The sequence below is a fragment of the Meles meles genome, chromosome 3 (assembly GCF_922984935.1).
Source record: "Meles meles chromosome 3, mMelMel3.1 paternal haplotype, whole genome shotgun sequence".
NCBI classification, from domain to species: Eukaryota; Metazoa; Chordata; class Mammalia; order Carnivora; family Mustelidae; genus Meles; species Meles meles.
The window spans coordinates 150,855,547-150,879,141 of NC_060068.1; the positions used below are offsets into that span (position 1 = coordinate 150,855,547).

General features: G+C 39.4%; 1 protein-coding gene across 1 annotated transcript in view; it reads left to right on the forward strand.

Annotated features, from left to right (window-relative positions):
• The window catches only part of OXCT1 (3-oxoacid CoA-transferase 1), a 132,618-nt gene that overhangs the window by 100,476 nt on the left and 8,547 nt on the right, over positions 1–23,595 (forward strand). Inside the window, exons 14-15 of the mRNA XM_046000874.1 lie at positions 12,431–12,520; positions 22,267–22,347. Of these exons, the coding sequence (XP_045856830.1) occupies positions 12,431–12,520; positions 22,267–22,347 (171 nt within the window). The remainder of the gene's footprint in view (positions 1–12,430; positions 12,521–22,266; positions 22,348–23,595) is intronic.

A 23,595-nucleotide genomic window follows, 5' to 3' on the forward strand; every position in this document is an offset into this window, starting at 1 on the left:
AAATACCCTTCAACTTAGGCTCCATATAGCATGTATCTGAAGTCATCAAGTTTGTTTTGTTTTGTTTTTTTTACGATTTTTTATTTATTTACTTGACAGAGATTACAAGTAGGCAGAGAGGTAGGCGGGGTGGGGGGACAGCTGGCTCCCGGCTGGGCAGGGATCAGGACCCTGGGATCATGACCTGAGCCGAAGGCAGAGGCTTCACCCACTGAGCCACCCAAGCACCCCATTTTTTTTTTTAGATTTTTTTGAAATAATCAGGTTTTTTTACTCACACATTGGCTTTTAATACTATTTTGTCATGTATGTGATACCCATTTCTAGTAGTATAAAAGTTAGAGATACAGTATCAGAACATCAAGATCAGAAACTTATGAAATTTAGGGGTTTAAAACCCTAGTGTATTAGGAAATGAGTTAAAGTGTATTTGTTTCTCTATATTCCTACTCTTTTTTTTTTTTTTTAATATTTTATTTATTTGACAGAGAGAAATCACAACTAAGCAGAGAGGCAGGCAGAGAGAGAGGAGGAAGCAGGCTCCCTGCAGAGCAGAAAGCCCGATGTGGGGCTCGATCCCAGGACTCTGGGATCATGACCTGAGCCGAAGGCAGAGGCTTTAACCCACTGAGCCACCCAGGCGCCCCTATTCCTACTCTTTTAATCTTTCTTTGTATTTTACTTTAAAAGAATATTTTTACTTTTTTATTCTGTTCTCAGTATTTTAATTTCTACATTACCAAGATCTTCCACCAAAAAGTTTATTTTTTTTTTCTTGTTACTTGTCTTTAAAGACACTTCACTTGGGGTACCTGGGTGGCTCAGTTGGTTAAGTGTCCAACTTTTGATTTTGGCTCAGGTCATGATTTCAAAGTTGTGGGATCAAGCCCCATGTTGGGCTCTGTGCTGGGTATGGAGCCTGCTTGAGGTTCTCTGTCTCCCACTGCCCCTCCCCTCTGAACTATCTTTCTCCCTCTGTCGCTCTCTTAAAATAAATAAATCTTTTTTTTTTTAAGATTTTATTTATTTATTTGACAGAGATCACAAGTAGGCAGAGGCAGGCAGAGAGAGAGTGGGGAAGTAGACTCCCTGCCGAGCAGAGAGCCCGATATGGGGCTCGATCCCAGGACCCTGAGGTCATGATCTGAGCCGAAGGCAGAGGCTTAACCTACTGAGCCACCCAGGCACCCCTAAATAAATAAATCTTTAAAGACACTTCACTTTTCATTTTTTTTCCCCAGCATCATCTCTCTCTCCTTTCTCTCTCTCTCTCTCTCTCTCTCTCTCTTTGGTCACCCAAGAGCTGGCTCTTGAAAAGATCAGAAGGTAGTGATTAATGCTCCCTTAATATCCCTTCCAAAAATATTAAATTTATGGCAAATTCCCTGAAGTAATTTTCTCAACCTATTTTAGTGTTTGAAAAAGTTCTTGGTTTCCACCTTATTCTCCCCAGTTTTAGGAGGAGCCATTTTGGCTCTTATGTACTTTCAGTTCCAGAGTCCTCAAAGGAACTGTGATGTTAGGGCTCCCCACCCCCTCAACACACACACGGTGACATGGCTCTCTAGCTTTCTCTTTGTTCTCAGGGTGGGTTATTCTCAGAAAGACGGTGTGCTTCTCCCTCTTGGGGTCAGGCCACATACTGACCCCAGGATCTGAATCTCTATGGAATGAAGTTGCCCATGGTTTTCCTAGTCCTGAAGGTAGGGTGTGCTTTCCTATACCAGAGGTGGGAGTTTTCTTCAGATGTCAGAGCCATCAGGTCAACATGTTACAGATCGGAACTTGGTACAGGAGGGAAAAAAAGACTCTTCAGTAATGACTGAAGTGTTATCAGTTTGACATGAAGGTTTATAGCTATTAATTTCCAGGAGGTATGGGGCAGTCATTAAACTGGGTCATCAAGTGACTCTGGAGGACATCTCGGGAAGAAACAGAGTACTTATTAAGTGTGGAGTCAAAGCAGTCTCATACACTTGCTTAATAGGGCACCCACACTTAATATACACAGCATACTCTCACAATTTCTTAGAAGCATTTTTTTGTCTTGTTTTTAACTTTTAAATGATCTTTTACATTATTTTTAAAATCTTTTCTACTGTGGATTAAAAATGCTGGTAATGATTTCCATGTATTCCTTAATACTGTTCCTTTGGTCCCTGTGTCTCTCTCTGGGAATTCTGTCCAGCTATCAGAGATGGCGGCATAATTGCAGTAACTCTGGTACTGTGTGCCTTACAGCTTGTAGACAAAGGGAGAAGGTGATGGAGCAACTGTGTTTCAGCCTGTGATTCTTGTTCTCAGACCTCTCTCTTCATCCCAGCCAACCCATGTCCCATTTTAGGAATCAGAAAATAAAATTTCTGAAAACAACTATTTTCTAGTTCCGAAAAGAAGTAGTAATAATTTTGTATTCCATGTGAATGAGTTGTTGAAGAAACTGATATATTTTATCATTTATGCATGCAGACAAATAAAAATGATTGTTACCTTTTCATTTGTATTTTTACATGACACATTGCGATTATCTAGGGAACTCCTAAATATAATATGTGATATTTTTGTGTGATAGTAAATGGAATCTGTTTTCCCATTGTTAGAACATGAGTTTGAATGGACCATATGAAATTCCTGTGTTTGTAGGTCACACATGGTCATAGGTGGCAATTTCCTGTGATTCCAATACATTTCTGTCTGTGATCCAACGGAAGGAAGAGGTTGTTAATGTAGAAGATAACTTACCCTTGGATTTTAAGTATTATGCTTATTCTGTCTCTGGATAATTTACAAGACCAGAAACTCCAGTACTTAGTTGTATTTAATAAATTCAATTAAATATTATTTATTTATATGTAATAATCCTTAATCATTTTAAATAAAAACAAATCCCCTTATATGTATCCTGGAGCACTTACTCAAGCTCTTTCCATCGATGTCTTCTGTAGGAGGTTTGATAAAACAAGGTGAAGTCTCTTGACCAGGTTCTTTGATGTCTGTTTTCATCTTGGCAGAATTATGAATTGACTGTATGAAAACTGAAATTAGAGCTTTGAAACAGAGCTAAGAATAACAGAGTTTTTCTCCTGTCCATTTTATTAATTCGGTAAAATAGAACAGAATGTGAGTCTGTCTGATCTTGTACAAAGAAGTTAACCTATCCAAAGGGCCTCATTTATAACCAAAAGAGACCTAGTCACCCATTGATTATAACTTAGGAAAAGAAAATGTGAAAGTTTCATACTTCTAACTATTCACCTAATAAATGCTTACTGATCTCCTGTACAAAGGTGGAGTTAATGATTCACAATCAATTTTATGTGTGTTGCAGTTTTTTTCTTTACTTGGAATGATGAGGTTTCATAAGTGAACTCTGTAGACACTATTGAGTGGTATTTATACTTTTCAAAATGAGAGAATCAGGGTAGTTAATTGCTAGAAACAGAACTCACTTTTTCTGTGTGAAGCTAATTGAGTTCTTTAGTGTATAAGCACTGATTTAGTCCGAATAAATGTGATCAGTCAGAACAGAGGGTAGTCATAGCTGGATAGGGTCTTGGAGGCCCACTGTTGTATTTTCAGTAGCTAGATGGTGGTGGAGTTGGGAAGGGAGGGGTTAGGGTGCCACTCATAAGGAAGAATTTCAGTTATAACTGCCTGTATGGCCTGACCACTACCTGTTAGTGGAACATCAGTCCTGATGTTCATGCAGGTCATTTGGCAGATTCTACAATAGGGATAAGCAAGGATGCTGTGGGAGCATCCAAGAGAGGTCCCTAATCAAATCTTGTTGATGGGGTGGGGCAGAGGCCTGTGAAACTTCCTGGAAGAAGTAGTTGAGATGTGATACATAAAGAGAGCTGGAGTATACTTACTAGAATGAGAATGGGCGCTCAGGGCATAGTGTGAAGCCATATGCTGTGTGCAAGCAGCTCACTGTTCCCGACACAGAAATGGGATCTGTTTTGCGAGGGTTGAGGCAAGGTTGTCCCAGGCCTCATATTCCAACTGAGGTGTTTAGACTCTGCCCTGGCACACTAGGGAACTACTGAAAGGTTTTAATTAGAGGAATAACATAAAATATTCATTTTAGAGAGATTATTTGCATGGCTGTCGGAAAGGTTTGAAAGAGACAAGGCTGGACGTAGGCTGACTACTAGGGATGTTGTTACAGCACTCGGGAGAAATCACAAGGATCTTCAGTGGGAAAAAATCAAGAAATACTAGAAGAATTGGAGTTCTTTGTGATTGAATGGCTGATTGCACATAGATCGTGAAGGAGAGTTAAGAGAAGAAAGTCTCCGATTTGGATCTTGATGTGGATGGTTGGCTACCAGCTGAGATAGGGAGTTAGTAAGTAGATGATATTTGACTTGGTAAAAGATACTTTATTTAATTTGGACTATACTGAGCAGAGGCATGTCAAAATTAACATAAAGAAGTTTTGGTTTCTCACACAGAACCCAAAGGAGTATCCCTGATTGGCAGGCAGCTCTGTGTGCACTGATTTGGGGATTCAGATTCCTTCTATCCATGGCTCCACCATTTTAAACATGTAGTTGGCAGAAAAGGGAAGAACATGGAACCATAGTGCTTGGAAGGCTTTGTGGTCTAACCCTGGATTTATTATATGTCACACTCACACACTCTGTGTTGGCTAGACCGTATTCACATGACCAATCCTAACCTCAGGAAGGCTGGAAAATGTCTTAACTGTGCCCAGGAATAAGGGGAAAAGATTTTGGGAATTAGCTTATAGATTGTGCTACCTGAAGACTGGGAAACTTTTGGATATTGAAGTCTGAGACTTGGAGGAAGGATCTGAGCTGAAAATGTGGCTTTAGGTGTCATTGGAGACAGGAACAGTTTATATCAGGAGAGCAGATGAAGTCACTGTCGGAGAAAAAGTAGAGATAAGAGCAGAAGGTCAAGGACCGAACTTTTAAGTTGGCCAACACACAAAGTTGGGGTGGGAAAAGGGATGCTGGGAAGGAGCTGGAAAGCCTTGAAATAGGAAGACCAGGGGAGTATCTCAAGGAGTTGGTTAAAAAAAAATAAATAAATAAACATAAAATATAGTAGAGAGGTACAGGAATATAGTAAAGTAAACCCACGCGATGTCTACTGAATCAGGTAGTTAAATGTTAGAGACCTGAGAGAGTAGTTCTCACTTCAAAAGCATGGTCAAGGCAGAAAGGATATTTTAGCACAGGAGGAATCAGCAGGCAGGAGCTACAGAGTGGGGAGGATAGAGAAACTGGAGCCAGGGGAATAGTTGATGTAACAAAGTCCCCTAGAGAACAGGAATAAGAAAGTTTACTAAATGAAGTTTTGAGTGTAGAAGTGCTGCTTTTTTACGTGCTTTTCTTTTTTTGATAACTGAGATTTGTTACAAACGATTTTGTTAACTTACCTGGTAATAAAGACTGCAATTATATTTCTAGCTCTATATTAGCTGTTTTAACGTGATCAGTCCACCTGTCCTGGGAAATACAATTAATCTTTGAAAGGAAAATCACATTTTTCTTGGTTTTGAATACAAGATACAATGCAACAAAGAGAAATATTACTACTGCAACTTTGTTATAACTTGGCAAAACTAAGGCAAATTGTAAATCTTTTATTTTCTCTAAAAAGGAATTCTAACCTCTCTTTTACATTTAAACAAATATTGATATTATATTTCTTATCTTCCTCACTCCTAGTCTTTAGCTAGGAGAGTGTTTAGAGGCCCTTTCTTTCACAGAGTATTTCATAATGGGGAAATGAGATAGATATAAAGAGGCTTACATTTGGATTGAGGTGGGTACTGAACTTTCCGATGTTTAGTATTGAGCCACAAAACCTAGTTTTATTATTAAATCACTCCACAGCTATCTTTCCCTTTTTCTTCCAGTCAGTTAACATTTTCCAGTAAGTCACATAACATTAATTTAAAATGCTTAAAAAATTATTTCTGTAGGGATACCTGGCTGGCCTGGTCAGTAAAGTATGTGACTCTTGATCACAGGGTTGTGAGTTCAAGCTCCATGCTGGATGTAGAGATTACTTAAAGATAAAATCTTTAAAAAAAAAAAAAAAAAGGCCACAAATTTTTAACAAGTCAGGAAATGACAGATGCTGGCAAGGATGTGAAGAAAGGGGAACCCTCCTACACTGTTGGTGGTAATGCAAGCGGGTGCAGCCACTCCAGAAAACAGCATGGATGTTCCTCAAAAATTTGAAAACAGAGCTACCCTACGACCCAGCAATTGCACTACTGGGTATTTACCATAAAGATACAAATGTAGTGATCTAAAGGGGCACGTGCACCCGAATGTTTATAGCAGCAATGTCCACAATAGCCAAACTATGGAAAGAAACTAGATGTCCATCAACAGATGAATGGTTAAAGAAGAGTATATATAGGGGCGCCTGGGTGGCTCAGTGGATTAAGCCGCTGCCTTCGGCTCAGGTCATGATCCCAGGGTCCTGGGATCGAGCCCCACATCGGGCTCTCTGCTCAGCAGGGAGCCTGCTTCCCTTCCTCTCTCTGCCTGCCTCTCCACCTACTTGTGATCTCTGTCTGTCAAATAAATAAATAAAATCTTTAAAAAAAAAAAAAAAAGAAGAGTATATATATATATATAGAGAGAGAGAGAGAGAGAGAGAGAGATATCTCTAGATAGATAAATAGATATCACATCAGCCATCAAAAGAAATGAAATCTTGCCATTTGCAATGACGTGGATGGAACTGGAGGGTATTATGCTAAGCGAAATAAGTCAATTAGAGAAAGATAATTATATGATCTCCCTGATATGAGGAATTTGAGAGGCAAAATGGGGGGTTTGAGGGGTAGGGAAGGAAAAAATGAAACAAGATGGGTTCGGGAGGGAGACAAACCATAAGAGACTCTTAATCTCACAAAACAAACTGAGGGTTGCCGGGAGGAGGGGGTTAGGGAGAGGGTGGTTGGGTTATGGACATTGGGATGGTATGTGCTATGGTGAGTGCTGGGAAGTGTGTAAGCCTGATGATTCACAGACCTGTACCCATGGGGCAAATAATACATTATATGTTAATAAAAAAAATTCTATGACCAAAAAGAATTGTTTCTGTATATTGTAATTGTTTCTCACTTAAGACCAGAATATAGGTAACAAATCTGCAAATAAGCCATTTCTACCTATATATGAATGATAAAGGTGATGGCAACAATCATTTTTAGTATGTTTTATATTGTATCTTAAACAAGATTTCACAGACCTGTTCAAATATATTCATTTTGCCTTTCTGTAAAAGCCTTAAAGCATCACCAAAGGTGATGTTTTGAGCTTGAATTACTGTTTTTGGGAATGAAATTAAATATTTGTACTTGGGTGCATTGAGGTTTTTTTTTTTTTAATGTCATGTTATTAACATAATTTCTTCTACTTTCTTTCAAATTCTCCTGTTAGGAAATAGAATCAAAGTAATAAGTAAAATATATTTAAAATATTGACTTCAGTTTAAATCTACTTTCTAGAAAAAAGTAGATAACTATATTCATCTTTTATTCTTAATAAAAGATCCTATTTTGCTATCTAGTTTATAATTGACCTTGAATAAAAAATATTCGTGAGTTTAGGATAATGCTTCCGTCAGTATCTTTTTAGTAACATTTGTAAGTGTGACATAATAGAGCATACAGCATTTCTAGTTCATCTTATTGCTGTGTTCTTTGCATACTTGATATTGGAGTCTGTTTTTAACGGCAAAAAGACGAGTTGGCCATGAAATAGGTATCTAGCAATCATCTCTCCATTATGCTAGCCAAAATACATTTCAGAGCTAAAGTTGCACCATTCAAGAAATGTATGTTTGCTGATGAGATTTGAAAGAAAGGCACGCTTCGTGTCACCCTGGCCCAGTGCTTCAGTCATGCCCAGAATCTCTTCTGCATCACAGTCCTATTTTTCTCTGAGAATCACTTTCACTCTTGTGATTTATGTAAAGGTGTATTTTTAGCTTTGTAACTTCTCTGTTTTATCAGTGTCTTGTTTTGTGTGTCAAATAGGTTGTTGGATTTTGGGGAGGGAGATAGAGATGGCTGTGAGGTCTGTTTCTCGTCTCTGTAAACTGGCAAGCATTGTGTTGGACATGTGGATAGAGAGGTAAATTTTGGTATCTGGCATCCTCCCCTCTGTCAGGGAGCAGTAGATATGGTGTCCCTCCGAGAGGCCTGCTCCTTCCTCTCTTGCACAGCTATAACAGTTCTAATTCTACATCCAGTTCTGTCCCTTCCATAGAACTCACTTGGGCATCACATCATGATATTAGTCACACTAGCTGCTATAAGGAATAGGACTCCCAATTTCAATGGCTTAGCACCCTATACATTTGCATTTCACTCATATCAAACAGTGCAGTGTGTTTCTGAGTAAGTGGGCTCTATTGCACACAGTGATTCAAAGACCCTGAAAAACCGTGAAGGACGGAGGAAGCTCAGCCATCCTCCGAGGTCACCTTGAATGTCAATGTCCAGGTTGCAGAAGGCAAAAGAGCATAAGGGGCCTGGAAATCACAGGTATCCCCTTCCTTGTTCCATTGTCAAGAGCTCACACACAGGGTCACCCCTAGCTGCAGTGCAGACTGGGAAATGCAAGTCGTTGAGCCCCAAAAGAGTGGCTGCTAAGGTGGGTTGAAGGGCAGTGATGAATTTCCCACCATTGGAGAGTTAAGTCTCATCTAACCCTGTTTCTTTCTGCTGGGATAGCTAGAATGAACTGTTTTCCTTTAGTAATTGATTCTGTTTCAGAAATCACCCGGGAACTGAAGTGGAAGGGAAGAGGTTATTTTCTTTCTCCAATACAATGAACTTACTTTAAAAAACAGGAAAACCAAATATTTGAAGGTGTTCCTGTTAACCTGCTAGAAATACTTTATCTTGGGCGATGCTGCTGTTCTTTGGGCCATCTGGTGCCCTGCTCTGGGGAAGCACCTCCTCTGTGAGATCCACTCTCCAGCCCTCCCCAGCCGCCTCTTTCCCCCTCCTGTTTCCCCAGGCATAGTCAGCCCTGGTGGCCTCACTGCCCAGCTAGGACTTGAACATGCCTACGTCCGTTTAATCCTTTCGCTCCTCACTCATGCAGGCACTTACAAGACGAAAAAAAAAAGTTAAAATTCACTGTGTTACAATCATAGACTAATTAGCAAAGGTGCCGGGGTGTGAGGGGGGAGGCACTCAGCACCAGGCTCTTGGGGATGAGGGAATTGTGGCAAGGCTTCTTTCATAGGGAGGAAGTTTGGGGTGCCTGGGTAGCTGAGTGAATTAAGCATCGCACTCCTGATTTTTGGCTCAGGTCATGGAGACTGAGCTCCGAGTCAGGCTCCCCACTCAGCAGGGAATCTGATTCTGCCCCTTTTCTCACTCTTACTCTCTCTCTCTCAAATAAATAAATAAGTCTTTGAGGGAGGAAGATTGGTCCAGATCTCCTTAATTACTTATGGATGCTTTTCCTCCCCCTGATGATGATATTGCTTTTATAAGCAAAAGAGGCCTGCTGTGGCCATCTCTAACTCTAGCACCCAGTACAGTGACAAGCTCATACTAGACACTCAGTAAACCAAATACACTGGATGATGATATATGTCAGTGCATTTATAAATTTTATTTATTCTGCAATTTTCCATACATTATCTCATACTCCTCATTACAGCTTTAGGAGAGGGCAGATATTCTTACTATTCTTACTCTTGGTTTATAGATAACAGATTCAGAGATAGTTCAGAGAATTTGCCAGTGTTGTTCAGCGGCTTCATGGGCCAGATCTCCGGTATTCTGCTCCTGAGCTGATGTATATGGGCAAGAATGTTCTTTTTAGCAGAAACAAAGTGACAGTTCTTCTACCATGTTCTGTAGCTTTTTATATTCCTGCCAGTACAGTGTTTTGTACTCAGTACATGTTCTATAAATATTTCTTAAACAATTGACAGTGATTTAAAATGTATAAATCAGATTCATCTGAATTGGACAAGCTTCTTGTTAGAGGTTGGCATAAGCTTTTACCTATCATTGTTGTGCCACAGGTGAAAAAAATTTGCCTCCAGTATATTCTAATTCAAGGATTTTTTTTTTTTTTTTTTTAAGTCAAGGCATCTTTAAAATGCTAGCTTAGTTTCTGCTTTTCTTTGGCTTCTTCATTCTGCTAGCACTTACCCCTTTAGAGTCTTCCCAAGGACACTGTGAAAGCTGAGACTGGATGAATGTTCTTACCACAACAGGTTAATTCATTTCTATAATAGACTTGCTTTAATGTCCTGGGATGCTCTAAAATCTCAAACTTACTTAGTATTGGAGTTTATGATAGACATTGATGGTTTCCATCTCGGAATTACTTACATTTCATCCCATAAAGGTAGAGAATATATATTTCTCTACAGAAATACTATGAAAATAATATGCTTAGCTTATTAAAATCACAGCTAAGGATGAAGGCATGGCTCATGGAAGCATAAAATTACATAGATATTCTGCTTCACTGAAATGTACGTGTCTGAAGACAGATTTACTTTGTACCTTCCATGTCTGTCCTGCTCCCTGCTCCTCTCCCGCCACTATGCCACAGCCACTTCCGGTCGCTGCCCATCTCATTTAGCGGAGATGGACCACGAAGACGTCCTGACCACTTGCTCCTTTCCTTTATATAAAGCACACCTAATTCATGTTTGTGCGGTGTTGGCATTGGCTTCTAAAATGTTTCTGAAATCAGAGAACTTGAGACTCCTATGTTTGAAAGCCAGGTGTGAGTGCATTGCCTCATCTACTTGTCACTTATGAAAGTATGGAGAAGGAGCTGAGAGTTTACTGTCAAATCATCAAGAGGACTTGGATTAAAAAAATAAATAAAATTTTAAGGAGGTTTCAATGTTAGAAGATATTTCTCTTTGAGTAAGAATTTATTTCATCGTCTCTGGCAATACGCTTCTTCCAAGACTCTGGAACCAGGAGACAGAACAGACAGTGGGAATTATTCAGAGTGGCCCATAGAATGTGGCTGCTAAATGTTTAATGAATGAGGAGATGGGCAAGTGAACAAAAATAGAATGGTGATGGTGAAAGGCCCTGAACTCTGCTTCTGTTTTTTGTTTTTGCTTAACAGCAATATACTTTTTGTTTTGTTTGGCTTATTTTTCTAAGAGCAAGATAAATGCTCAGTTTTAGAAAGACAGACCCACCTTTTCATATTAATGATTACTAGAGAAACACCGTTAGTGCCTTAGCCTACTACCTAATGACATTTTAGTCTGTAGGATATCCAAGAGAGTGCTTTAGAAAGTGTTTGCAATTGAAGACTCAGTGGTGGCGATTATGTGTTTAAAAAAGGAAGTGGATGTCAGGGGTATGTGAATTTCAGTCTCCTATCATTGTAGTAATAAAGTGCCAGAATTCTGAAACGGTTCTTAAGATTTTTCTTTAAGATTTTTTTTTTTTTTTGCTATTTCAATTTTTTTTTCCATTTTATTTATTTTTTCAGCGTAACAGTATTCATTCTTTTTGCACAACACCCAGTGCTCCATGCAAAACGTGCCCTCCCCATTACCCACCACCTGTTCCCCCAACCTCCCACCCCTGACCCTTCAAAACCCTCAGGTTGTTTTTCAGAGTCCATAGTCTCTTATGGTTCGCCTCCCCTTCCAATTTTTTTTTTTTTAATAAACATATAATGTATTTTTATCCCCAGGGGTACAGGTCTGTGAATCGCCAGGTTTACACACTTCACAGCACTCGACATGGAGAAGCAACATGGGGGGGTAGGGGGATAGGAGAAGAATAAATGAAACAAGATGGGATTGGGAGGGAGACAAACCATAAATGACTCTTAATCTCACAAAACAAACTGGGGGTTGCTGGGGGGAGGTGGGATTGGGAGAGGGGGAGGGGGCTATGGACATTGGGGAGGGTAAGTGCTATCGTAAGATTTTTTTTTTAAAGATTTTATTTATTATTTGACAGAGACACAGCAAGAGAGGAAACGCAAGCAGGGGGAGTGGGCGAGGGAGAAGTAGGCTTCCTGCTGAGCAGGGAGCCCGATGCGGGACTTGATCCCGGGACTCTGGGATCATGACCCAAGCTGAAGGCAGATGCTTAAGGACTGGGCCACCCAGGCACCCCTTAAGATTTTTCTTATCTACTGATTGTCTTATTGCTAATATATCATCAACAAAATAACGTTAGCCACATGTAATAAAAATGACATCAAAGTATTCGTCCTGAACTTATCCTTCAATCATAGAATAATAGAATAACAGAATATTAATATTCTAAAGGTTCTAGTACTAAGCAATAAAAGTCAGTGAGTTATTCTCACTCATTATTCCAGTGACTTATTCTTGCCAGTTAATTTTGTTCTGCCACATACCAAAAGAAGTGAAAAATAATTACATCCTCTTTTCCATTTCTGTTTTGCAGGGGAAGATGGTGAAAGGAATGGGAGGGGCTATGGATCTAGTGTCCAGTGCGAAGACCAAAGTGGTGGTCACCATGGAACATTCTGCAAAGGTAACGTGTGCTGCGTTTGGAAATTCCCAGTATGCCAAAATCCTGTATGTCCGGCCATGCATCCGTGGTTTTTGTTGGTTTCTCAGTCTCTTCCAAATTGATAGCATTTATATTTTAGAGAGAAAGGTTGCAAATAAACACAGTTACTTATTCTCATTCAGCTAAATGGTTCTTTAATGTTGAACAGAAGAAACAGTGGGGTATTCCTTAATTATTTGCATACACAATAAGAGTAAAAGCTGTAACGTCTTCAAACTCAGTGAAAAGATATCAGGGCAGATGTTACGATTCAGGTTTAAAGATGATTATAGTGGTTGCTCTCTGCATGCAAAATGAAAAACACAACAAAATATGGCCTTTCAACAACAGTTATTTTCAAGTGGATAATATGGACTCTAACCAAGACTGTGAAGTGCCATTTTGGGAAGGGTGAAAATAGTGGACTTGATGATAGCAAGTGTCCTTATTCGGAAAAGTAAGATACTTTTATTTTGGTAAATCATTAAATTTTTATTGAGTACGGATTATGTGTTAAGTACTTATGTTATTTGGAATGACAAACCACACAAAAGTCATGGACCTCATGGAGCTTACATTTGGTGGTGGTCAGGTAATGGTTGTGATGATGATGATGGTTCATCATGCTACAATAATGAGGGCTACCATTTATTGAGCTTACGATACTGAGTATCGACAGTATACTAAGCATTCTGTGTGTATTTGCATGTATAAGCCCATGAACCTGATATAGGTGGTTTTTTTTTTTTTTTTTTTATGGTTTCGAAACAGCTTCAGAGAAGTTAAGTTACTTGCATGAGGTTGTATAACTAGTGGAACTGAGATTAGAACTAGGTGTCCATGATTCCAAAGTCCAGTCTTCTTTTTTTTTTTTTTTTTTAAAGATTTATTTATTTATTTATTTATTTGACAGAGAGAGAGATCACAAGTAGGCAGACAGGCAGGCAGAGAGAGAGGAGGAAGCAGGCTCCCTGCAGAGCAGAGAGCCCGATGCGGGGCTCGATCCCAGAACCCTGAGATCATGACCTGAGCCGAAGGCAGCGGCTTAATCCACTGAGCCACCCAGGCGCCCCCAAAGTCCAGTCTTCTAACTACAGAGCTGTCAGTATAACTTTGCTCCTTGTTCCTAACTCAGTGTTTTTGAATCAACTGAGCTTAATTTTAAGCCTTTCTGACTTGAATCCATGGGTTTCTGATGATTTGCAGAATTCATAGTGGGTAGTACTCTCTTCATTGTCTATGCTTTGTTCATTCTCCCTAATTTTTTATAATTCTTAGTTTTAACACAAAATCTACCTGTTCTCACCTTGAGACCTGCTAATTTTAATGGAAATGTTAGTTCAGTTGCCCTGTGTTTTGTTTTTTTGTTTGTTTGTTTTTTTGTTTTTGTTTTTGTTTTGTCTTGTCTTTTTCTGAGAGACAGAGAGAGAGAACATGAGCGGGGAGGGCAGAGGGGCTGAGAGAATCTCAAGCACTGGAGCCTGACACGGGGTTGATCTCAAAATCTTGAGATCATGATCTGAGCTGAAATCAAGGGTCAGATGCTTGACCAACTGAGCCACCCAGACATCCGTTGCCCTGTTCTTATTTAGAGATGCAGCATCATGGGAGAGCATAGAGCTGGAAGATTCGCATCTGTCTTGCTTCCCAAGAGGGAGTTCTGTTACAGAGTGATGTGTGCCATGAAATGGTTTTGTTGTGAAAACTGTAATAAATATGAAAATATCATGAATTGTTTTGTAAACAGTGGAAAGGAAGCAGAAGAGCATAAATACGGAACAATAGAAATGAAACCAATGCAGGTGACTTCTGAGAGATGTCTTGCAAAAGCATCCAGAGTACTTCATTTCAAAGGCAAAAAGGATGCCAACCATGCAAATCAAATCCAAATCTTTTCTGGAACATGATGTCTAATTTGGAGAAAACTCTCTGACTTCCTTTTTCTTGTTACTTCAATGTTGATGCATAGGCATTGAAGTCCAGCTCATTTTAGATTATTTTTGTGCATTCATTTTCAAAACATTAGACTTGTATTTAGCAAATTCTCCTCCCGCCCCCCGCTCTCATTTTCCAAAGTCTTTTCTTTTATCTCAGCCAGAATTTCTGAAACAGGAAAAGAAATGGTTCTTCAAACCTTTGATTAGAAATCCCTACTTAAAGCTTTTTACAAAAGCAAAATATTTTCACTATTTTCTTCTTCCTAGGCAGTTTTTTTTTGGTGTCTAGCTACCTTTTTTCTTGATATGTCCTTCTTCTGCCCTCTAAAACTGGCAGGAAAACGAAGGAAAGTAGTAAGAGTTTGAGTCCTTATGAGGCACAGCACCCTGTGCTTGGCGTTGCACATACTGAATCTCATTAGCTTCTCAGTGCCCCTCTTAAGACTGAGATGTGGGCAGGTTAAGAAACTTGTCCGGGTGTGTGAGAGAGCCGGGAGCTTCATTCAGCTTGGTCCAGCTTGTGTTCATTATAGCGTACAGGCCGCATCCTCACCAGAGCACACTCTGCACCAGTTTCATCCAAATCTGCCCTTTTCTGGAAGCTTCAGGTTTCAGAATGATCACTTTCCCTTTTTAAATTTCCCCTAAGGCTCTCCTTGCTTTGGTGAGACATTTACCTGCAAAAATAACTGTTCTTCTCGAGGCCTGGAATGCTGTACCTCTCATACCTGCTTGGCCTGCTCCCTCAGTTCACTCAGGTTTCTACTCAAAGTATCAGAGAAGCTTTCCCCGAACTATTCCATAAAACAGAAGTCCCCCCCCACCACTTCTGATGGACCTTCACTGCCTTCTCCACTAGAATGTAAGTTCTGTGAAGGAAGAGGCTCTGTCCATTATAAGAGCTGAAGAGTATCATGTCTAATGCACATTAGGACTCAATAAATACGTGTTGAATTCATTAATTCTTCAAATAATACTGAGACTTTGAACATGTAAGAGCACTTTTAACTTTTTCAAAGCCGTTTCACAACTCCTGCCTCCATATCTCATCATTACAATAGTTCTATGAGGAAGGTCTTGTTTCCCCTGCAAAGGAAAACAAACCCAGTGCCGCAGAGGTTGAAAATTCCTGTAAAAGTCAAGTACAGAATTAGGAGCAAAAACAAGCTGAGAATCCATGTATCCTGCCTTTGGGCCCCCATTTTTTTTCTAATAACCTTTTTTGTCTGGCAGGTACCATTACCACTAACAATATAAAAGAAAGTGCTTTGTTCTCAGTATTGTGTACTGGAAATATTTCCCAAGGGTATAACTTTCAGAGCACAAAAGCAGAGAAATTCAGTCGTGGTTGTCATTTATTGGAAACAAGCAAAACTTGGGTACCTATTTTAGAGAACATAAATGAAAGCCCTCTTTCTAAAAGAGGTTTAGATTTTATTTTACAGTAGGAGGTCTGGATTCTGAAAGGATGAAAAGAATCATAATTATATTGTTAGGATGTTGGGGATAAGTCTTTATGAATAAGGTTTTGATTACATCTAATCTATATCTGATAACAAAATAGAAATCTTGAATGTGGTTTTACGTTGGAGAGGAATTATATGGAGAGGAATTATATAAAGTAAGTGAGGTTTATTAGTCCTACTTATTTTGGACCAAATGTCTTACCAAAGGCCAAGAAATGTGAAAGATTTTTTTTTTTTAATTATTTCCTGAGAAACATTCTTGGATTAATTTTCAGCAGCATTGAGAAGTATCCAAGGTAAATAAAGTATTTCTTTGTTGGAATAATTTATAATTAACACAGTTTCAGCTGGTTTAATTTTTTTTTTTTCATTCAAAGAAGCTTGTCAATATTTTATAATTTGTTAATGAGACTATTTTGTGGCTAGGATCTGTTTAGGAAAAAAATATTTACCTTTAAAAAATAGAAATCCTTACATGGTTTTCCCTTTTTATTTCTCCATTCATGATGGAAATGCCTGCCAAGAAAAATTTTATAATGGAAAAGAAAAAAAGCAGAACACAGTCCAACCACCAATAAAGCTCTTTAAAATGTCTTATAGAAATTTAATTAAGCTAATAACTCTAAATTCTGAGGCTTTGAGCATCCACAGTTCTTAAAAGGAAAACTAGCTCACAGAGAAGCTTTCTGATGTCCAACAGCAATTCATGAATGGAAAGAGAAAGTCATTCCTGTTCATGCCTGGGCTGTGCCATTCTTAGACTAGAGATCATAGGATGCAGTCTTTAGAGAGAAAATAAAAGGCTATGATAAAGATTTTTGTGTTATATGTAAGAAAAATGGCCTTCTATTCTAAGATCTCAAAGCCCTGAAGACTGTTTTCAGGGAAATGCCTTGCTGTATGTACCATCTCATTTGGTTAGCCTTCCCCTTGAGAATATGCCTGTAACCACAAATGGTTATTACATCCACGTATAAAAACCATTTGTAGTAGCAACGGTTCTCTACTTCAGAGCTAGCTGAGTTTTTCTGCTAAAGTCCTTTGTGGATTATTGGAATCCCTGCCAAATAGGTACTGTGTAAAGGCCAAAAATACCCAGGAGTATAAATTCAGTGTGAATAATAGCATCTTGTCCTTTTACCCTGTATATCCTGATTTTCTTTAGTTAGCCAATCTCATGTTTCTTTTCTGTGTTTTCTTTTCAATCTTCATAGCAATTTGACAGTCCATGGATTTTGTAATACCACATTCCCTGTGAAGTGTGTGTTTGTGTGTGTATGTTTATGGATGCTTTTTCCCTTAATTTAAATATTGAGACCAGTGGGGAGAAGGAAGGACAAGGGACAGTGACATTCAGGCTTCTTTTATATTTCGGCAAAAACCCAGAGAGAGATCTGTCCTAGGTTTCACTGTGCCAGCAGACGAAGTATTGAATATTCCTCTTGTCGAGTTCAGTTTATGTAGTGCCTCTTTTCAGTGCATTAATGCAGGCCTTGCAGTTTTAGGACTGAGTAGGCAGAAGAGGGGGAGTAACCATAATTCACTCACCTCCTCTCTTGACTTATAAATTTGTATGTTTCATACTGCAGTCTTGAGATGTCTTTGCTTCTCCCTTTATCATACCTTTACGTCTCTTCGCAAAGTCTTGTAAGCCCTGTCACAGACCTGCTAGCTGTGCTTCTCCTCGTGGGTTCAGAGATATTGGGAATGTACAAGTACATATCTTGGGACTAGACAGCAGCCTTCGGTGGGCCTTAGATGCTCAGTCACGTGGTATTTTACAGCTGTAGCTCTGTTGGAGTTTCTTCAATCAGAATTACAATATTCACCCCCCATGTCCTGAAGACTAGGGGTCTTGAATGTGGGGTGATGGAGTCTGCGGTGGAGTGTGGTTCGGGTAGCATGAACCAGGCCTTAAGACTCCGTCCCTTAAGGAGCAACCAACTTCTAGAATTTGCCTTTTCTGTACTTGATCATTAGGGCTTTTCTGAGGAAGTTTCCTGAAAGAAGAAATACATTGCAGCCACATTTAAAAAGCACTTAACAGAAAAGATGGGCATAAAATGGCGTTTTATGTAAAGCAAAACCTTACTCCATGCACGCTCCATTGCCTCAGGTGAATAAAATGCTGCTATCAAATGCAAAAATCATTGTATGGTGAAAAAGAGAGCTTGTTGTTTGGGATTAAGTTCATTGCGATAACATAAAGCTTACCATCATGATAACAAGGGGGATTTATTATCATTTAACCAGAGTTGTTTGTTGCTATAGAATTTAGGTGCAGGATGTCACACAATTATCTAAAGAATTAGAGAACACCATGAAGCAAGTGATAGAAAGAAAGTACTGGAGAGGCTAAATCATTTAAAAAGAAAACGGTGACTTCCCAGGGCTTCCATGAAGCCTGTAAGTGACCAAGGGGAGAAAGAGAAAAACTGGAGAAGCAGGTGGAGGAAAGAGATTTAGCTCTTCGTCAAGGCTATGACAAAGTTAGCAAATATAAGGGCGTAGTGAAATCACGAGCTACTCAAAGCATTTTAATGCTATACTTTGTATCCATTCCTCTGCCTTTTCTGGCATTTCTTCGTGAAGAAAGACAGAAGCAGAATGATAAGGAAGCACCAACCCCACTGACCCTAAATACTTGTGTGTGGATCCATTCCTCCTGGTTTACTGCACTTTCGGAACATTTTGTGTGATTCCTATAGTGAATCAGGTAAGGAAGACGAGGCCATTGTAGAGGAAACCACAGCACAAAGAATTGAAGGGACCAAATGACCGTTCAACGGCAGATGCAAGAGAAACATAAATGGGTCTTTGGACCCTTAAGACAGTGTTCTTTGCTACCGCATTATCCTGCATCTCTCTTTTAGGATTTATTTTTAAATGCTAAAAACTCAGCAGTTGTTCCTCCTTTGTGAATCATTAATCTATGCAGCTGCCATTCCACATTGTGAGGCTCAGCCTGGCATGGTTAGAACAGAGCACTAAAGTGGGAGTTAGTCCTGTTTTGGTTTCATAGCTAGCCTGTTGTTGAATATTGAAACTGTGACATTCTTTCATCTTTTTGTCTCTCGTTTTCTCTTTTTCCTTGATCTGTGTTGTGTATTGGAGCTAAATGTGAATGGAGTCCTTTAGCAACATTGTTCTCCCTGCAAGAATGCACTTGGTGGCAGTTTCCTAGGTCAGCCATATGCGATTTTAAGAATTGTGGTTAGACCATCTTCTGCAGAATTACGTGTCTAACTTCATTTTGGAACCTAAGAGCTCCTAAAGAATTCCCTGGTAGATGGTAGAAATGTAAATATGTTTTGTATAAATAATAGTCGCTAACATTTATTGAGCACTTGTTAAGTGACAGATACTTAACATGAGATGAATCAGTTTTTGGGGGAAACATAGGCCCAGGAACTTTGCATAGCCAGCATGGAGTAGAACCAGACTTGGTTCTAGAACCCCTGAGTGCTTTGGTTCTAGTCCACACCCTGAACCATACACTACACTGTTTATACAGCAGATAGTCTATAAAAGGTCTCTCTACTGGGAGCACACAGTTAATTCTGTCAATTGAAATTCCTGATTCCTCCTAAAATGGAGTTGGTTGGTCATGAAAATCCAAGTCGTTTCTTTCACACCAGACGCAGACCTTGCTCAAATGAGAACGAGGTATGAGATCCCTGCAAAAGCTGTTCTTCAGAGGCCCCCAGATTGTTCACTTTGTTCCCAGGCAGGCCCACAATTCACTGTGACATGCCTTGTTTGAGTTATATTAAATGTAAGGAGACCTGACAACTTACAAGCTTGAATATTCATCATTAATTTCAGCTCTTTAATTAAGTTTCTCTGACACGTGCAGACTTTCTTTGAAACTGGAAGGGAAAATAGAGCATTAAAAATGAAGTGAAAATGAGGTTTTTATTTCTACAATTATGAATGTTCCTATACAGTAAGATCCAGAGCATATAACTTGTTATTAAAGGTGTAATGTCTATTCATTTTATATGTATTTCACACTCATTTTGATTAAAGTAATAGAGTTTGTCTTTTTGAAATCCATCTGGGATTCCTAGTAGATCTTCCATTTTCCTACCCATTTATTTATTCAAAAAAATACTGAATGCTTTTTATGCCATGCACTGAGTTAAGTACACTAAAACCTTTTAATTACTGGTGCATTGGTGAGTTGACAGTTTATGAAGGAGCAAAATCTTCTTAATTAATCTTAGTTATGTGAAAGTCCTTGCCTAGGACTATATACTTGGTCTAACAGAAATCCTGAGAGGAAGATAAACTAGGTAGCAGGTACATATTTTAGTAGTAAAACAGTCAGAAGGCTAAAGATGATGACATCATGTGGGGTGTTTTCAGATCCAAAAAGAAGCAATAGAAGCATTTTGCTATTTTTTTTTTTTAATAGAAGATCTGGAATATGATAGGGTAGCCTTCAGCCTCAAGGGAAATACTAATTTAAGCTCCTTTTGCTTGATACTTGGAAAGGACCTTAATCATAATCGTAGTCAGATAGATCATCAGAGCTATTGTTTCAAGTGTGTTCCATACATGTCCCAGAGGCCACCTCCACACCTGGGATGTGGGGATGGGGGTTGGAGGATGGGAGATAAGGCGGGAAAACCTGCTTTCCACTATTTTCTTTTCTTTTCTTTTCTTTTTTTTTTTTGCGAGTATAGTTGACACATAGTGTTAGCTTAGTTTCAGGTGTATAACACAGTGACTCAGCAAGTTTGTACATTATGCTGTGCTCACCAGAGGTGTAGCTGCCATCTGTCCTGAGACACTGCTACATCGCTAGTACTGTATCATTGACTATACTCCTTAGGCTGTGTCTTTTATTGCCACGACTTACTCATTCTGCAACTGGAAGCCAGTACCTCCCTCTACTTGCTTTCTACTTTTAGTCCCTTTTTATTTTATGTTTGAAGAAAGGGTACAGTAGCTAAAAGAAACTTTGAAAAAAAAATACGAATTTTAGCCAGCTCACACATTCTACAATTGAGCAAACTGAGGCTCAGACAAACACCAGGAAAAGCAAATAGCTGTATGGGCATGTGAATATGGGTATTGTGGACTACACTGTCTTGCTCGGAGTGAACAGTTTGACATGGTCATTTAGGCAGAACCATGTACATTCTAACCACGGAGTTAACTACGAATTGTGACACAAATCTGCTGAAGAACTGCAGATGATGGAGGAGGTTGGGATTTTGTAAGAGAGTTAAGTCTTCAGGTGCCTTAATAAGAAGTTAGTAGAGGGTGCCTGGGTGGCTCAGTGGGTTAAAGCCTCTGCCTTGGGCTCAGGTCATGATCTCAGGGTCCTGGGATCTAGCCCCGCATCGGGCTCCCTGCTCAGCGGGGAGCCTGCTTCCCCCGCCCCTGCCTGCCTCTCTGTCTACTTGTGATCTCTGTCTTTCAAATAAATAAAAAAAAATCTTAAAAAAAAAAAAAGAAGTTAGTAGATACCATCCAAAATGGATTAATCAAGAAATAAATAGCATGGGGGTGCCTGGGTGGCTCAGTTGGTTAGGCGGCTGCCTTCTGCTCAGGTCATGATCCCAGCGTCCTGGGATCGAGCCCCACTTCGGGGTCCCTACTTGGTGGGAAGTCTGCTTCTCCCTCTCCCACTCCTCCTGCTTATGTTCCTTCTCTCACGGTGTCTCTCTCTGTCAAATAAATTTTAAAAATTTTAAAGAAAAAAAAAAAGAAAGAAAGAGCATGGTAAAGACAATATTTAAAAATGAAGAGGTAACAGGAGAAATGTGTAGAGATACGAAATGCTAACAAAAATAACATAAAGTGGATTCCTGTTGAGAACAGGTCTAAAAGTAAGGGAGAGAGGCTAGGCACTGCTGTTTTCACATATGTTTTACTTTCCTAGCAAACCAAATTAATTTTAAAAAGGGTATTAGACATTCGTGTTTTATGTGTGCTTCCTGTCCTTGGTGAATAATAGATCGTGTTTGTCAAGGACACCATTCCCTGAAAGAGAAAAAATCAGCAGGGCACTAGAAGTGAAGTTTTTCATTATGGGATATGAGGACTGAGACCTGAGAAGTCCAATTTGTGGCAAGGTGTTTCCCAACTAAATCATTTATGACTTTGGCTCTTCATGTGGTATTCTTCCTAAATTATTTTAGGGACAGAAGCTGTCTCCAGAAAGAAAGCAGAAGTGGGACAGTGCAAACATTTTCCAACAGCTTGTACCTAAGAGACAGTTTCTCTGATGGTTCCTGTTTGTCCTTTTGGTATTCTCCTTCTAAACGAGAATTGGTCCCTCACTACTCTTTTTGATATTCCTTCTTTAAAACAGGGAAATGTACATAAAATCATGGAGAAATGTACATTGCCACTGACTGGAAAGCAATGTGTCAACCGCATCATTACTGAAAAGGTACGGTGTCGTTTTTATTCCTACTAATGCCTGCCACCACTTTTAAAATTTATAAGCATTTCTAGAATTTTGTTTTGTTACCCTCTAAAACTGTTGTGTTGGTAGTCATAGGATTAATTTAATCCATGAGTAGACTGAATAGGATAATTCATCAATTTAATGTTTCTAAATGTAGAATTCTTAGCATGCTACTCTGGAAATACCCATATACAGACTTGAACTGCTGGCCTTGGTAACTTTGACAGTATAACCAAAGAAAAGTTTTATTCATCCTTTTACTTGGACGATTAAGATGTCTAAGATGGATGATATATATAAAGTTAACAATATATTAATCATTCCTACCTTTCTTCTTTGCTTTCCCAAATCACAAGTGCAAATTGTTGGAATTCATTTTGGGAAAGTCAGCCAAAATTGGGTTTTAATCATTTGGGTTCAAATTGCAGTGAAAGTCCGACAGTGAGCCAAGAAATTTGTTCTGTGGTTCTTGCATGCTTTCAGCTCTCTTTTATAAGGTGGACTTCAGAACACACCAGCCATGTTCGTGCTTCTCTTGATTTTCTTCTTAGATGGAAAATGTTGGCTAATGGCACAACTGGAAATGACTCAGATCTGAGAGCAGCCTCACAGACAGGTGTCTGTAGTCATTTTTCTGGCCCAGATATGAACCTAGAATGTTGGAATGACATAACTCTCTGCAGTGTGAGTTAGGAGGGCATCGTTTTGATTGAATAACTTGGTTAAAGCAAAAAACCAAAATTACCTGTATCAAGGCTGGTTTGGGTGCTGTTCCTTTTGCCAAGAGCCGTAGGGATAGCATCCTGGCATTTGGCTGGTTTGCTGCCCCTCACTGAGGTGTGGTAAGAAGCGCCCTAAAGCAGCCCTGTGAGGGGGAGGTTCATAATATCTTACAGAGCCCCATTTGAAAAGTATTCTGTTCTAAATGGTGCCTTCCCCTAGGACTGTTTATGTGGAATTCCATAAAGATGACTTACAGAGAACAGAAGTAGGATAAAAGGGCAGAATATTTTATTTCGCCATTCATTCCCTGAGTCTTACCACTTCTTGCACTTCTTGAGCCCCTCCCAAACTGTGGGGACAAGATTTACTGAAAAGAATCCATTACTTTGAAAAGAAGAAGAGAGTAGGGGGAGAAGAGATGAGACAGAGTCCAGTTAGAGGGCTCCTGCAGTGATCTAGGTCCGAAATAGCAGAGTTTTAAGCCACAGGACAGAAGGACAGATCTGA